This window comes from Ixodes scapularis, unplaced genomic scaffold (genome assembly GCF_016920785.2).
Source record: "Ixodes scapularis isolate PalLabHiFi unplaced genomic scaffold, ASM1692078v2 PGA_scaffold12__126_contigs__length_90152505, whole genome shotgun sequence".
NCBI classification, from domain to species: domain Eukaryota; kingdom Metazoa; phylum Arthropoda; class Arachnida; order Ixodida; family Ixodidae; genus Ixodes; species Ixodes scapularis.
Genome location: NW_024609838.1, coordinates 19868108 through 19884755, shown reverse-complemented (window position 1 = coordinate 19884755; position 16648 = coordinate 19868108). Strand labels below are relative to the sequence as shown.

At 45.0% G+C, this 16648-nt stretch overlaps 1 protein-coding gene across 16 annotated transcripts in view; it reads right to left on the bottom strand.

Annotated features, from left to right (window-relative positions):
- LOC8031447 (LIM domain and actin-binding protein 1) overlaps window positions 1-16648 on the bottom strand; it is a 171970-nt gene that overhangs the window by 14901 nt on the left and 140421 nt on the right. For all 16 annotated transcript variants that reach the window (XM_029987076.4, XM_029987093.4, XM_042289450.1 and 13 more), the window contains 3 exons: window positions 2988-3138; window positions 2259-2376; window positions 1075-1423 (listed from right to left, as the gene is read on the bottom strand). In XM_029987076.4, the coding sequence (XP_029842936.3) occupies window positions 1075-1423; window positions 2259-2376; window positions 2988-3138 (618 nt within the window). The remainder of the gene's footprint in view (window positions 1-1074; window positions 1424-2258; window positions 2377-2987; window positions 3139-16648) is intronic.

Below are 16648 nucleotides of genomic sequence, written 5' to 3'. Positions count from 1 at the left end.
GACAGGGACTGTCAAGACATGCACGCACTTTGACTTGGGGTCGAGGAAATGTTCTGTCTCGCGGCCTTTGTCACTCGCTCGTGATACTTGTCCCCTTTAGGTAACGGATGCCCTCTCCATATCGCTTCTTGTTGAAGGTCGCGGAAGCCCGGGTTGACCTCAATCATAGCTTCCACTAGTCACAAACGTTATGTTCAAGTTGACAAAGGACCAGGAACATTCTCGTTGTTATTTTTATCGGCTTGCAGTTCTGACCCTCAAGCTGTTTTATGCTTTTTTGGGGGGGAGGGGGGGGAATAACCAGGCATCGGTGTTTGTTTCACCCCCCCCCCCCCCCCCCCCCCCACCTTTTCGGCGGCTCTTAAAATTTTCGTGGTTCCCTTTGCGGCTCTGAGGCTGAGGCCGAGGCAGCCTGGCCACCCCTGGTATATATAGGCGGTTGCCACAGAAAGAACACATTCCACGTTTCTAGAGATTGTTGCACAATGTGAAATACTGAGCAACCGGAAAGCTAGGCGTGCCCTCGGTCAGAAGACACACAAGTTGAACCTTCTCACATTCAGAATTAGACCAACATGTAACTAATATAATATATAAAGTTTCGCATTTAGATAACCCCCTCACAGGAATCGACTAGGAAGACAGGCTTGTGCCAAATACGGCGCCCAGACAAACTTTGCATGAAACTGAAGTTTAGGCGATATACTTCCTAGTTATATTATTGTACGAGGAAATTTAGGCAGTGTCGTTCGTCAGGTGTAACTTGTACACATTCCGACAATTTCTATTTAGGTAGTATTTTCGTATAATCTCGAAAAAAGTACAGCAGAGGCCTTCCTTCAGGTTAATAAATTATAAGGGGGAAAAGACCCTTGACAGCAGGGACCCTCGAGCAGGAAAATTTCTCGAAATTCATACACAATCTTAGCGGGGGGAGAGCTCTAGACGACACGAAGTAGAGATCCTGCATTTTCTGGCTCTGCAAATAGGCCATTCACCCCGCTCTAACTATCCGAACCAACACCTTTCGGTGCTTTGAGAGAAAAAAAAAAAATGGCGAAACCAGGAACTAACCAGTTTCGCTGAGAACACTGAGATCCTCCAGCTTCTCCCTGTTGAGGCGCTCGATCTTCTCAGCTTCTGTTTCCTGCGCCACCACGCCGGTCTCGAACTTTTCCTTGATGGAGATGGCCTTGGCCTCCTGACCCTCGACGCTGATGAGCTCGGACCGTCCCGCTTGAACCTTGTTGGCGTCCTCCACGGCCTTCTGGTACACCTGGCGCATGGACTCTGAGCGGCCGAGGCACATCTTTTTCCGCAACTTGGCCAGCTCCTCGCGTGTCTCCTCGGACTTTTCGCGACCGTTATTCACGCTCCCACTCTCCCACTGGTTCTTGAGCGAGGAGAGGCCCTCGTAGACGACCTGCAACAAGAAGCGATATTGTTAGCGTGGTCGGGACAACACTACCCATGACAGAGTGCGTCATGGTTCTACAGATATCTTCAGAATGTCCTGACGTTCCCTGGCTGTCTTGTGCACGTGCATTAGACGTCTGTGCCGTTTGGGATAGTGAACGTAATATAGATTGAGTCTTCAATAAAGACTGTATTGCACTTTAGGATCAAAACAACGCAACGGATGAGGGACCAGATAAAAAAAGAATCAGGCACAGCGCTATGTCTGTCTTTCTTCATGTGTTTCCTGCTGCTTCACGCTGATTTAATCCTCAAGTATGTTGTACGAACTAGCCCAAGCTTCAACTTCAGCTATATTGTACGCTTTAATATGGTAGCACCTATCAGTTAAATAACCAAAATGCGATATGTCAGGGAACATGACAACTTTCGGAGGACATCTTTGTTTTATTATGATGCACTAGAGCACACCCTATAACTTGTGTATGTATGCTATTGTCTTCTGAAATAGACACGCCCTTTGTACCAATTTAATTTCCTGCAATGATGCCAACCTTACTATTTTACGCAGGCGTACAGTGTGCGTTGCGCTCATAATTCGCGAGCTGGTTAACGTTACACATGGAGACGTGTCACGTTTTTAACGTTACACATGGAGACTTGTTTTTCCCTTCAGTTGAGTGTGCCTGTCTGTTTTGCTTGTAAAGATCTTGTTTGCAGCACTTAAGCAAAGGTCCATGTAGCCATAAGTCACAATATCAGTAAACGAGGTGTAAATTGATCCTCGGCACGATTTTGGTGCGGCGCCACTATAGTCGTATTATGATTTATACTTCAGATACCTTTTCTTTCGTCCTCTTCTCCTTGACAACGGACGGATCGTCATTGTCGTCGTTTTCTTCTTCACTTTCCGTAGAGTGAGCGTCGCCGTTTCTGTCACCAGACGCGACAGACTGATACCTAGAAGACAGAAGCACAGGCAAACGCATGAAGATGTCAGCGAATAGCTCCACAAGGAAAACTTAGGGGCAGTCAGACACTCCTGTACTTGGCCTCAGAGTCTACGAGGCGGCAACCTACTTTAAAGCTGGAGAAAGCTAACATCTCTCTTTAAGTACAGTTGCAACTCGCAAACTCGGGCAAGTGGCGTCAGAAAATCCACATTCATTGGGTTTCCAAGGTGCGTTATTTGTATGGCCTCACTCTCGTAGTAATAGCGATAAGGCAGCAGGGTATTGCCATTATTCGCATTCTTAACGTTTGCGTAAAGTACAAAGAAAACACACAAACTGTAGATATTTTACTATATTTGTACTCCATGCAGGCGTATCAAACAATGAAATTTAAAAAAAAAAATCGAAGGCATAATTATCCTCACTAAATTAACGGCCATGATTAACAAAAGAAAAAAAGTAGATGAGCTATCGCCGTTTAGAGCAGAACACAAAGGCATCAATTCATTTTCTTGTTTTTACAAACACTCGAAGCAGAGCATGTTTGTCTCTTGGCAATAAAGATGCTAGCTTCCAAGGAACATTAAGTACACAGTACCCTAGTGGCAGTACACTTACTTCTCGAGCCTCTTGAACAGGCTTTCGGAACGCGCCAGAGCAGACCTGTCCCCAACAGACGGGACGTACTCCTGGGGCGTTTCAAAGCGCTGTCGGATGTTGCCGAGGTCGAGGTTCAGGCTCTGCAGGCCGTCATCAGCCTTCGTGTCACCTGCGAGAAAGTGAGCAAAAAAAAAGTATTAAAAATTAAGTCAATATTTTACAGCGATAGTCGATTATCAATGTGAGGTTTCGCTTCCCGCTAAATTTAACCGGATATTGCAGTGTCCTGACATTCTGACGTCACTGGGTCATGGGACGTCACGTCACGCCGCCACAATTTTTACGCAAAAATAGCAGATAAATTTCGCCACTAAATTTGGTGGAATTTATTTGCGTCAAAGCAAAAAGATTATTTTCCGAAAACTTTAGCGATAGTTCGGTGTGACTTGACGTCATGATTCCACGTTACGTCAGTGCCGCATGAACACCGTCGGCCAAATTTAGCGGGCCGCAAGTCCGCCAAATCCAAACACGGCAATGTAACCGTGCGCAACATTGTGCAGCATCTCGGCTGTGGCCGCAATTTATTCGGAAGACACGACAAGGAGCCGGGAATTTTCTAATTCACCGTACCAAAAACAAAGATTTTTTTTTTGGGACGTTGTTTTATGCAGGGCAGTTCCGGATTGCAACGAGCAAGAAATTTGAGCCTCCAGCGTCACCCGCGCTGTGATCGAATAATAAAACGAAGCAGCGGGGTGTAGTGTTTTCTGCCATCCTTTTCGAAACAAAATTTACAACCCACAAAGACTCCCAGCGATCCAATGTCCTTCTGCGAGCCAGACAGCGTGCACATTGGCACGCACGCATGCGTTCCGAAATCACATGCAATCCGAGACAAGGGTCACACTATGCCGCACGCGACACAGGATGCGGTTGACACGATGATAACTACGACAGTCGTCCCCCCCTCTCTCCATTCGACCCGTATTCAAAAAAGATTGCGCAAAAAATTCCCGCACACCCAACCCCGCGCAAGAAGAGCTCGCCCTTTATTCCCTCCTTGTTTATCTTCGCCGCAGAAAGAAACGCGATAACGTTGCAGCCGAACGATGCAACGCTCGTCGAAAGGGTACGGCACGCCGCGTTCCCTTATAAGGGGTTGCGAAGAACGGAGCAGAGCCAACCCCCTCACAGTCAGGGACACGCGCCGGCTTGAAACCCGAGTCGCATTCCTGATGCCTCATCATCACGTAAAAAGACCTCCTGTTCAAGCTTAAAAAAATAAATTACGAACCAGAAAAAAAAAGTAAAAAACACGTTCCCCACCGTTGAATCATTCATGCAGACGCGCACGTGCCCGAATCAAGCTGCGCGAGTCACGATGTGCCATATGTACTTAGCTCCCCCTATAGACGACCGACCCTTCTACGCGGCAGCACGAAACGATGAGCCCCAACCAGCCTAACTATAATTGTAGGTCTACGACGCAAAAGAGGGGCGCGGATGGGGTATAAGCGGGGCGGGAAACCTGTTGTCCAAATTGAAAATTCGACGTGGTTCTTTTCCCTTCCTTAGCCCAGTTCCCATCGCGAGGTTCGCAGTATACATGGCAAGTAAACCGTGCCGGTTTCGTATACAAAGCTCGCTCGCTAGTTCGTTCTTTGGGCCCGCATTCGGGCGTGTAGGCGCACGGGGAGGCTAGGATGAATAAACGGAGCTCGCACGTGATGTGCCAGCTGTTTTCCCGCTAAGGTATAGTACGCACAAGTTGCGTCGTCGAATACGGCAACAGCCGGGTCGCCCCTTGCAGTTTTTTATATTTTTTTCATTATGACGGATTAAAGCCGATGCTACTGTATATACAGCATTCCAGCGCTTATGACCCCGGTGAAGGATACTTAGTCACTGGGGTGTGTGCGCATGCGTGGTGTATAAGATTCTACACAAGAGATCTATACTCGGCATGTTTAGAACGTGTTCCAATGCCCAATAGACAAAGATGTGGCGAAGCACAGAAGGCGACATTCGGAATGTTCTAAAGAAGGCGCAGACGCGCACATCGCGGTGTATAGAACATCCAGATTCGGCGCTTCGAAATGATGCGACAGTTGGGCGTCCCTGCGTTAGTGTGCACACGCGCAAGCGTCGTAGTTTTGATCCAAGGTTCGCAGGTTGGGGGTGACCTCACCGTCGTAAACAACCCGAGCGGAATTTTTGTGGCTAACCGCGAGGACTCCCACATGACACTCCATAAACACGCAGCCGCGAATGACTACGGCTTCTTTCTGTTTTTTTTTTGCCACTTCATTCGTGTCGCTATTATGACGCGCTGTGCGCAGTCACGCCATACTCCCGTTTACCCCCACGATGGAGCGCTGTCAACGCTACGAGTCATAGCCCAGCCAATCGAGCGCCGCGAAGCTATATCACGTGACTATACGTGGCCCAGCGCGTCGCCGCAAGCCTCCGAAAGGTCACGTGACAAACCTCGTTAATATAGACACCCCCGATTTCATATCCTCCCCCCTCCCCATTTCTGAAATCGCCCATAAGGCGAGTTGGTAAAATCTAAACCTATACTCTATTTCACCTTATGATGTACCGCAGGACATCCTATAAGCGCGAGCTCCTTGCTCTGGGACAGATATCGGTGGCACAAGCTTTCGTGCATTAAGGGAAGCTGCCAACGCTATGAACTCGCGCTTCTAGCCTTCACTGCGGTACAACATAAGGTGAAACAGAGCATAGGAGAAACTTTTTTTCTACCTGGATAGTAAAGAAAAGCCTAAAAGAACGTTTCCGATTTGCGGGCGAAACCGAACTTGTACCCATGCGGGATGACGATAGCATTTGTACGCAACTGGTGTGCGCTCTGAGGTTCAGCGAACAGCGTTTCAACTTAGCTCCAAGTGCAGCCAAAAGCTGGCGGACTGTTCACAACCTCGAAAAGAGCGTTCGTACGCGTCACAAAGTAGTCCGCAAAATAAATTTTAGAAATATTTTGTTTATACGCGTACATTGCTCAATTTTCCAGTTATGTCCTGATAAGACCAAATTATAAAAAAGAATGAAGTTCCACATTCTTAGTCATACAGTAAAGGACCATTGCTTCAGCAAAAAACGATTACCTGCCGGCAACACCCATCTGCCTACTATCGAAATCGAAATCGCCCGCCGATCGAAAAACTTCGTACGGTAGCGTAAATATTGGCCAACTATTTTATCTTTTTCGACGAACAATCAACATGTCTGTCCTAACCACGTGGAAGATTTTTTTTTCATAGGTTCAGTGTTTTTTGTTTTTTTTTTGTAATAATAACGAGACAAAAATGCATGCATTCACCCAGTTTGCGCGCTGTTTGCTCTTTTGTCAATTGCCATAACTCCTTGTAATGAATGGCTCGTAGCATCCGCTGCTGCCCGCCTAAAGGTGAAACGGCTTAAGTACGTGCGTCCCAGTTTTTCAGGTCTCGAGCTCGTCTAGTTTGGTGGCCGACATAGACAATGGGAAGGATGAGACGCACACGCAGGGAAGAGCGGATGAGAGGCGTCGGAGGTGTAGGTTCACAACGTGTGACGACACTGGTGACCGGTGTCCACAGTGAAGCCGACAAGAAACAATACACGAACCTCTAAGCTAGTTTTATCATAAGCCGCGAAGCAAACTACAGAAAAAACAAAAATTCCAACGTTTACTACGAGGAATATGTGCTCGGCAACGGAAGCCAAGCAAACGTCTGGTACCTGGCCCCGTGGACAATGTAAACTTAAACAACCAATCCTGTCTTTATTTTTTTCTTTTTTTACGTCTGCGGTTTTTACAATTTTTATTGCATCTCAACTTGTCAAAATAGTCTGATGTATGGGACCCGATCTTCGCATTCCATTCCTACTTCGAACCAGATGCTCTCTCGAAGGCTAGTAGGTCCGACAGAGACGCACGAAGGACTGTTTTGTGCTCATCGAATCCGGGATAGCGAATAGCGCGACACTATTAGCGCAAACAAGCTATCTCCTGTTTTTACTGGATCTTCTTTCTATATCGAAAAATCTGCAATAAAAATCAACTTCCGCGGAGGAATGTCCTTATACGGGGCAATAAAGTAAGTGGCTGTATTTGGTGCTGGTCAGTACTCTGTTCGAATAAAGCGCAGAAAAGCGTCGTTGTCGTTTTTGCGTCAACAATGTCAAACAGTGAACATTTCCCGTGTTCATATATTGTCTTCCTCAGTTTTAGATGACACGACAGCATAGAGACTAATTAAAAATATAAAAAAAAAAGAAAGACACGCAGATTTATTTTGAGAGCTTGATGCACGCGGCTCTTGGTTCTCATCTGGCGGCTCAAGATAGTGCCAACCAAATGTTGTTCTTGTAAGCCTTGTAAGTAAATAGAGGGGGAATTTTCATTGAAGGTGGCGACCAGCAAAAGATCATGCCGTGTTTCTTCCTGCTTTGCAGCTGTCCTGTTTGGAGATAAGATAAACACCTGCACGCCCAACACCTTGCTTACAAAAAGAATAAAAAACAAACGAAGATAAGATCTGAAAATGATAAAAGTAACACAAGGGTCGTGAAATTCTCGACTCCATACTTTTAACGAGCCAATGTCGCAATATTGTTCGAGTGCCAGCTAAACTTGGAACGCCGTTTTAAACTCGTCGCGAAACACGATATGCCTGTTTGTGTGGCGACAAAGTACGCGGAGTTATCGTGCCTTGGAGTTTCGGAAATCTTCACAAGCCACAAATGTTCCAAGAAGCGTTAAAAAAAAAAAAGATTAAGGAGTCGATTGTCTCATGGAGGTCACAATTTTCTTTGAGGCTCTCCAGTATCTTTACAACCAGTGCAAGCAATAGAGAGCCACCGATTAAGCTACGCCTCAGCGTAAATACACTTTATCCATCTGGTGCTTAAAATCGTCGTTGCCAGTTATCTGAAGCCTCACAATCGCAGCAAATGCTTTTCCGTCCTCCAGAAAATGTTAAGCCTGAGCAGTGTGCGACGACTGGAAGAACGATATTGCCTGAGCCTCCCCAGATTGCAATTAAAGCAATCGCGTTCTCGGAGCGGAAGTATCGTAAATTCTCTGCACTAAACACCAAAATGACGGCACCCCCGATATAGCACCAAAACGGCGGCAGCCACAAGATGGCACCAACATGGAACCCACAAGCTAGCACCCAAATGGCGATACCCATAAGATAGCACCAAAATGGCGGCAGTCAAGATAGCACCGAGATGGCGGCACCCACAAGATAGCACCGAGATGGTGGCACCTACTATAAGATCGCGGAATTAAGTGCCGACTCTTCAAGCGTAGTTTATCCAATGGTCAACTCAATAACCAATTGGGCCTGAAGTATTGAGCCAATACTTTTCAGAAACCATAACCACGTGCAAAAAATAAGATTGAACCTACTTTTTTTTTTCGGGCTCTAGCCAAAGTAAAGAGGCTACTGTGCATTTCAACAAACAAAAATGAAGAGTATGTAAAAAAAAAAAAGAAGCAAAATCACAAACAACTGAGTGAGGACAGCAAACAAAGAAAAGTGCGTCTAAATTCAGAAGCTGAGGGGTTTTAATTTCGATTACACCTGTGAAAATCTCTGAAATCGAATCCACAGGTTTCAACTTACAATTAAGCATAGTAAAACCGACGCATTTAATGCTTTATGACAACTGGAATTACAAATGCTTAAAAAAAAAAAAGTAGTTTAATAAAAAAAAAAAATGACGCAACGAAGTGTCTACGTTTTTATTCCTCAGAAACATTCAAGCAAACTATGTGCCTGCAAAAAAAGTGCTTCAAACACGTATCAACCAGCGTTTCTAAAACTTTTCACACAAATCGTCTCCAAACCATTAAAATTAAAAACAAAAATATTCAAAAGAAATTTCGAAAGTATAACTATATTTTTTACATACGCGAGACGCATCAGTGTGCTAAAAAGCAACCTTGATCCACGTAATCATAATAAATATACTACCTCAAATTTATGACTAACTCATAACCTCGGAAATCTTGCTTAGATACAATGGTTCGTTTAAATTGCAACAACAGTTTCTCAAAAGAAAGAAGAAAAAAAAAAAAAAAGAAGAAAAACCCAAGTTTGTTGTTAGCCGATTATGAACAATCTGAGCAAGAAACAAAAGAAATGACGGTACATCGATTCCGATATTGAACAATCCGAGCAATCAGAATAAAAAGAAATGACCGTACATCGATTCCACGAATATCGTAATCAGATGAATTATCTGCCAACACGTTTGCCCTCCACGCAGATAACGGCCACCCGAGCTCCAATATTAGATAAGCTATATTATTATCTGCTAGCAAATCTCGGCCTCCCAAAAGATTCGCTCAATTATGAGCACTCGAAAATAGGGGCGCATTTATAGATGCATTCATTTTTTATTTGGGGTGGTGAGGGCTTCAGCAAGGAGATAGAACGTAAGTGTGTATATTTTTTCCCGTTGAATTTAGCGAGCGAGTCTTTCTGATATTGAGGCTCTCCAGATCTATTGCTAGAAGCCTTCCTTCCCGCTTTTTGCTTTCTAAATCCGCTCCCACTGCAAAACGCGAGATTGCATCGATCATAGAATATGAAATTCGTAGACCCAAATCGGCTACAGGGCAAAACGTCACCGCGGAGGCGCCAAGTTTTTAGCCAAAGTCGCGGAGCTTAAAAGATTGAGGAGGGGGGCCCACATAACAGCTGACCTCGAAGCGGGGTTTCCTTTTTCAAATCGATTCATCACGAGATCAGACAAAGTTGCCAGACAAGGTGACCTTACTCCAGAATTTGCCTGCTTCAACGCGACCTCAAAAACTTCGTTTCCGTGACCCATAATAGACAGCACGACGTGAAGCGAAGGCAGTTTGCTATGGCTGCCAGAAGTCGGATATGCGGGGGGGCCGACTTTAAGTTCTTTTTAAACAAGCAAAGAAACAGACCCTCCCCCCCCCCCCTTCAAAAAAAAAAAGAAAAAAGTTGCTACTTAGCAGCGGTTGCGCCAATTATTCGAATCCGCCATTGTATGAGCACGTACTCGGAGCTTGTATTGGACACGAGGGTGCCGTTGGAGTTCGGACTAAACCCGGCCCAAATCGTATACAGAAAAAAAAAAATGCTGTTTTAACTTTGGCCAAGACTCCCGGTCGAATACACGCTTAATGCCCCCCCCCCCCCCCCCCTTAAAAAAATGGCGACTGTTAATGTTGCTTGATGAAGTTACGAAAACGGTCTACTGCCGTATGAACTTTCGTGCACCGGGAAGAGGATAAATCCAATGCCGAAATCGTTCCTTATATTCCCGTCGTACAGAAGCGGAGATGTAAGAACGATTGCAATGTCAACAACATTGAAATAAACGATTCTTAAAAAAAAAAAAAAAAAATGGATCACAATGTCAGTGTTACTGTCGTAATTCATATAAAGTAGGTAACTGGCGGCCCGCAATAAGAACGCCATTCTATAGTGAACCTATGCACGCATCCCAGAGCAGCGGCAAGGTAAAATATGTCGCGTGGTACAGTAAAAACTCTCACTACCAACAACTTGTTTGGGAGCGAAAGAGCGCGTTCTTTGTCACAATTTTGATTGCTCAAAACCACAAAAGATTCCATTGACTTTTGCGTGCGTGCGTGAGTGTGCGTGCGTCGGGAAAAAAATGTTATATTCCAGATAAAGCGAATACCAGACAGCTTTAAAAGACCGATTCCCAACTTTCGCCATCAGCATCCCGCCACTCCGCTTTCATCGAATTCAGTGAAGGTAGGCCAGCTGCTGGGAGCCGCCGACTATGTATCGTTGGAAACAAATAAGAAATATAAAGACGACTAGGGGAGGAGGTTAGTTTGAGCCTCGGCATCATCGAAGCCGGCAGTTGACATTTTCGATTACATGTTGGCGCCCAAAGTGGGGCTCCATACTATACATAATAGTCGTCTGTATACACCACCGTCAGGCCTCACAAGTTCGGAACCACCAAGACGGTCTCTACAAGCTTCGGATCAGTAGCTTTTCCCTTACCGATATGTACAAATCACAAACAAAAGAAGGTTATTTCAACAAATTTCGAACATTAGAAAAAGAAACGAATTACATGACTTGGGAACGAAAAACCTGAGTCGTAGCGCTTCTCCGGAGGCCCAAAAGGTTACACGAGGCCGCTACAACACTTTTTTTGTTGTTTTTGCCTGACACGCTTCGTTCGCGATGCGAGAAAGAAAAGACAAAAGCGCCGAACGCCGCGTTCCCCCTGTCCATATCGAAGATCGTGCCGGTGTTTCTTCGAAGCGAACCCTTTCGGAACGAAGTATACACTCGGGGGTCTCTCGGCGTCCCACCCGCCAGATCAATGGTCTCGATCAGAAGATACCCAAGTGGGCCGCTTCACGGCCGACTGCCTACGCCACGCACCCGACGAACAGCCACTGCTGTTCGCATCGGAGTTGGACCGAAGCGAAAGGCTACAGTCGGGTTTGACCAATCGGGACTCGTGAACGCGCCGCGTCGCGAGCCTCGGGAACCAATCGTGGGCAGAGAAGGTGCCCGTGCCTTCGGTTTCGGTCCAACCTTCAGAATCGAAACGGCGAGAGCTACCAGACGTCGACGCCGGCCGATGATAACACCCAAGCTACCAGCCGTCCCGATTTCCGATCCAAGTTTTAAAGAAGACAAAAAAAGAAAAAAGAAAAAAAAAAAAAAAAAGAAAAGAACCCAGCGGCAGCAGCAGCGCGGAAAAACAAAATGCTACGCAACTGTCGCGGAATTTATAATTATCTGCAAGGCGTTGCGAGGTCGTGCTGATAAGTCGAATCTCCGCGTATTTCAACGAACATCGTGCTCGCAAGTCTGTCTCTCAAAGAGGGGGGAGGGGAGATTTTGAAAACGAGTTTCGCGAAAGCTTACTAAGCTCCTTGAGGTATTTAGTCCGCTAATCACCGAGATTAGGCGGCGGGCTTTATTGACGGGCCGCCACCAGAAACATTCTTCGAGACACATACCTACGGTCTTGAAAGAACATCGACGCGGCTAATACGTTCTTTCTACTTTTTCCTCGAGGTTGAGAAATCTGCAAATCGAAGGGAATGCATACATGAAGGTTGTTATAAGCGGTGCAACATCCACCAAATAAAAAAAAAAAAAAAAAAAGAAAACTAGATTTTAGGTACAAGAAATTTACGATGACAAGTAATCCGGTATTTAAGGCCGAATGAAAGTGATTTGTACATAAGACCACCTTTGCATTTAACCTGGTATACGCGTTTGTGCCGAAAGGCATTACATTCAGCCTGTTAATATGTATGCAGAAGACACCTTTCATCCTAGGTAAAGCTGCATATCGCCAAGTGATCACTTGCGAATGGCAGTCTACCATATGAGCGAGTTTAAGGAATAGGAGTACAAGGATTGAAACTACATACCCGAGATTTTTTCCACTTATAAACCGCGCGCCAATAACTCGTTAGTCGTCAGAAGTGATACAACCAGGGACGGAATATTTTAAGAAACAATCTGATTTATAGTGTACGAGAAAAAAGTTTCAAGGGAAGAAAGTGATCAGATATCTGTCACGATACTTTCGTTCCAAAACTGCTCGTTCTGAAATGACTAGGTTTGATGGACTCCACTTGAGCTATGCGTTTCCAGGATTGCTAATAGAAAAAAAACTTACAAATACGCGTTTTCTTTTTATGATGGGAAAACATTCTTGGATAAACTTAAAATTGCCATTTGTGTTTATACGAACAAAAGTTCGCCGAACAGAACTTAGAACACAACACATTTCAACCTACATGTCTACTCTTCGATAATTATTAAACATGCGAAAAAAAGAATACCGAAGGTTTTAGTTTACCAAGGTCCAGTAGTACAAACCTACTTCGGTTGGTTTTGAGCCGATTGTTTGAGAAGTTCCATACACATCTTAGCTTCAGGGACTTTGGAATTCCCTAAGTACCACATTTTCGCATCTCGAATACGAAGCAAAAAAAAAAAAAAGTCGTTGCACGAAGCCTTTTTTTTATTTTTAACGTCTTGTTATTGAGAAACAATGAACTTTGAGAATCTACCGTTTTTTTTGTTACAATGTATTGCTGATATCTGTCCGAGCCACGTACGAAATAGAACTAAACGACGTGCGACAACTAGTACAACAGCTGCGTTCTCGACACGGGGAGTCGTCGACGAAAATAGAAATAAACACAAAATTTCTGCGGTGCAGGAGAGTTCGAACAACAGCATTAAACTCGACTGTCACGTAAACCTTTTTTTTTCTTCTTTTTTTGCATTAGATGGCGCTTTAGCCTTGGATAGGGAGAGAGAGATAAGTTGCAATAAAAAAGCCGCGAGAGAGACGAACAAAAACTCCTATGCTTAAAAACAGCCAGAAAATCAATGGTCAACATCAAATTGTGGAATAAAGCAGACTAAATTAACTAGTTAAATGCGAGCCAACTCCTGCCGCTCAAAGCTGAACCTATAGATAGTAATTGAAAGATACGTCTCCATATAAAAAATAAACGTAAGCCCACAAAAAAAAAAAAAAAAAAAATTCGGTCGGATGTAGTTTGAGGGTTGGCGCCTTCAACATCTGCGATGGGTATAACAAAATAACCAGTCTTGGTTCGCGTTTTATCACACAAAAACAAGTGAAAGAAAACTTTTTTAATTATTTTTAATTTGAGATTTAAATGACTCCATCTGGATGTTTCCCGCGGCTGGAGTTTCCACAAGCTCCATTATCTCTCGAATTGACAAAGAGTCCAAGGACAGAGACCTAGGCTTCGCATTCCAAGACAAGTTTGAACCAGAGCTTCTTTGAAAAGAACTGGCGGAAATTCCGATGAAACAGAAACATAGAGGGCGCTGTTTCATGTAATATTGTTCGCGGTAATATATCTGCAACGCGGCACTAGGAATATTCGAATAGTTGAATATAATTAATCGTCCAAGGTGTCAAGAATCCCGCTCAAAAATGATTTACACCTCGAAGGGTGACGGCGTTTGACTAATAGTCAAACCGAATGTGTCGTGTGAAACGGTTCGTGTCTACATTCATTGTAACACTGACATTAAAACGAAGTATGGGGGAGGGGGTAGAGGGGTGGTTATAACGAACATCATAGAACGCTCTATCCGAGCGGACAGTTCAAAGTTCCGGAAATGAGGAAATTCCGAGTAAATATATTCAAACTCGCGAACGTACGCATGTGCGGGAAACCGTGACAACCAAATTTAGGACATTCCCGAGGTCGCACACGCCCAGCTCTGCCTCGTCCATTCTTCTCACTTCGAATAAATCTGACTTTCGCTGTCGGCCCTTCAGTCATGTCTCGATAGATTTGTGAAGGCTACGAACGGCGCAGCACTATTAATATTAGAATAGTTGAAAATATTTAATCGTCCAACGTGTCAAGAATCCCGGTCGAAAATAATTTACACCTCGAAGGGTGACGGCGCATGACTAATAGTGAAACGGAATGGATCGTGTGGAACGGTTTGTGTTTACGTCCATTGCGACGCGGACATTAAAACGAGGTATGGGGAGGGGGTAGAGGGGTGCTTAGCACGACCATCATAGAGCGCTCTATCCGAGCGGACAGTTCAGAGTTCCGGAAATGTGGAAATTCCGAGGAACCATTTCGAGTAAATTTATTCGAACTTGCGAACGTACGCAAGCGGGAAACCGTGACAACCGAATTTAGGACATGCCCGAGGTCGCACACGCACAGCTCGTCCTTTCTTCACTTCAAATAAATTTGACTTTCGCTGTCGGCCCTTCAGCCATGTCACGATAGATCAGAGAATGACGTAGCTTTTTTTTTCCTTGATAGGAATGAGTGAATCCTGTTTCGAATCATCGAATAGCTCAGCGTCACCCCTAGCTTAAACACTGAAAATAGAAGTGGTATGTCATGGTGTTTTTCAAGCGTTGTGAAGGCTTCGAACGAGGGAGCACTATTCGATTCAAACAAACAACTAGTTCGTTCAGCCTTAGGTTAAAAGCTCAACTGACGATATAGCCGGTGCGGCCAATCAGAGTTTGAAAAGTGCAACGTCACGGCATTCGTCGTCTGGTCCGTCTACTATTACCACTAGATAAGTGCTTCTTACAAGTAGCGACATTCTTTGAAGCGCCGACTGCGTAACGGTGCAGGCTTCAGGAAGCGAATGGCGGCGCACAGCGGAAGACTGAACCGAATGCCGCCATTTTGTTCCAGCGGAATGTGCTTTCTCATTTGCATTCGTTGTCCTTACTTGTAAAAAGAAGTACCAAGGGACTTTGCTATTACCAGCTAAACTAATCAAAAGCGGTGAACGACCATGACCTCGCACTTTCAGTAAGCGTGTCCGTATTTGCACAGTCGAGGGAGTTCATACGAAGTTGCTGAGCACCGTTTGGCCAGGAAGACTATTTTTAAAAGACGATAGAACAAAGGTTCTATCGTCTTATCTATCTCCCACATTCTTTTACTCCCCCCCCCCCCCCCCCCCCCCCAATGTGGGCCGGCCAAAGCGAACCGAGCACACAGACACCCGCCATTGCCTCATTAAATGGGTCTCTCATAATGTTCCAGAATGTACGTCGTCTAGCCTTTGACTGCGGCTTATTTTTGACGAAACAAAGTATATGATGTAAACAAAAAAAGATACTGATTGGCTATTGCTCACACTTCCGTTCGTGGGCCGATTACAAGCCACGGTATTTCCGTTAAATACCGGGCGCTTTTGAGGGAGTCATTTAGCGTGCCTTTGTGCTGAGTCACGGGAGATGGCTAGTATGCTCCCCGACGACGCTTAGGCTGTAAATCTGGCGAGGGCTTCTCATAACTTTCCTAGGCACATAGAGAAAAACGTAGTCAATCCGTCTGATTGACGCTGCCACTCAGATGGCACCACACACGCGGTTTGTGTCCGTTTCACCAGTGTATAGAAATAAGAGAGTTTCTATGGCTTAACAACGTTTCCCCAGAAACACTCATAAAATTTTAGAATGGTTAAAAGGGAAAACTTTTGCAATCTAATCAATAATGTATACAATTTTTGTTTTGTTTTACGCCGCAATAGTGTTTTGAGACACCCTGTATATAAATCTCAGTCGGCTCGAGGGTTGACAGAGCGACGCCGGCACGCGCGGTGCGAGCCGGTAGACTGGGGCGTTTTCTTTTAGATGGAACGATATCGCCTCCCGCAAAGAAAGGCCACAATTACCGAAACTGGGTTACGTCGGCTTGTCCCATGTACCGCGGTGTAATGGCGGAGTGTCAACGCGTCAACAACATCGCACTTTAATTGGTAATGAGACACGAGGGCGAATCCGTTTGTCGATGACAAATCGGCCGTCAACACTCAACTAACGGAATTACAGACCGCAAAGCACTGCACCACTTGACACCTCGAGCAATATAATTTCGCGTATAGTTCATACGCTGCACGAGGAGTTCCACAAAATTTCGTTGGAGAGAAAGAGAGAGAGAGAGAGAGAGAGAGAAACGATGTGTTCTACATGTGAAAAATGTATAAGCTTTAATAAAATATATAACAAGTACCTCTATTCACCAAATGAAGGGATGTCATTCGTAAAGCCCAATGAGAGGCTGAAACTTTTTTTTACTAAAGCCTTTGAGGTGAAAGAAAAAGGGTAATATAACAGATCCAGAAACA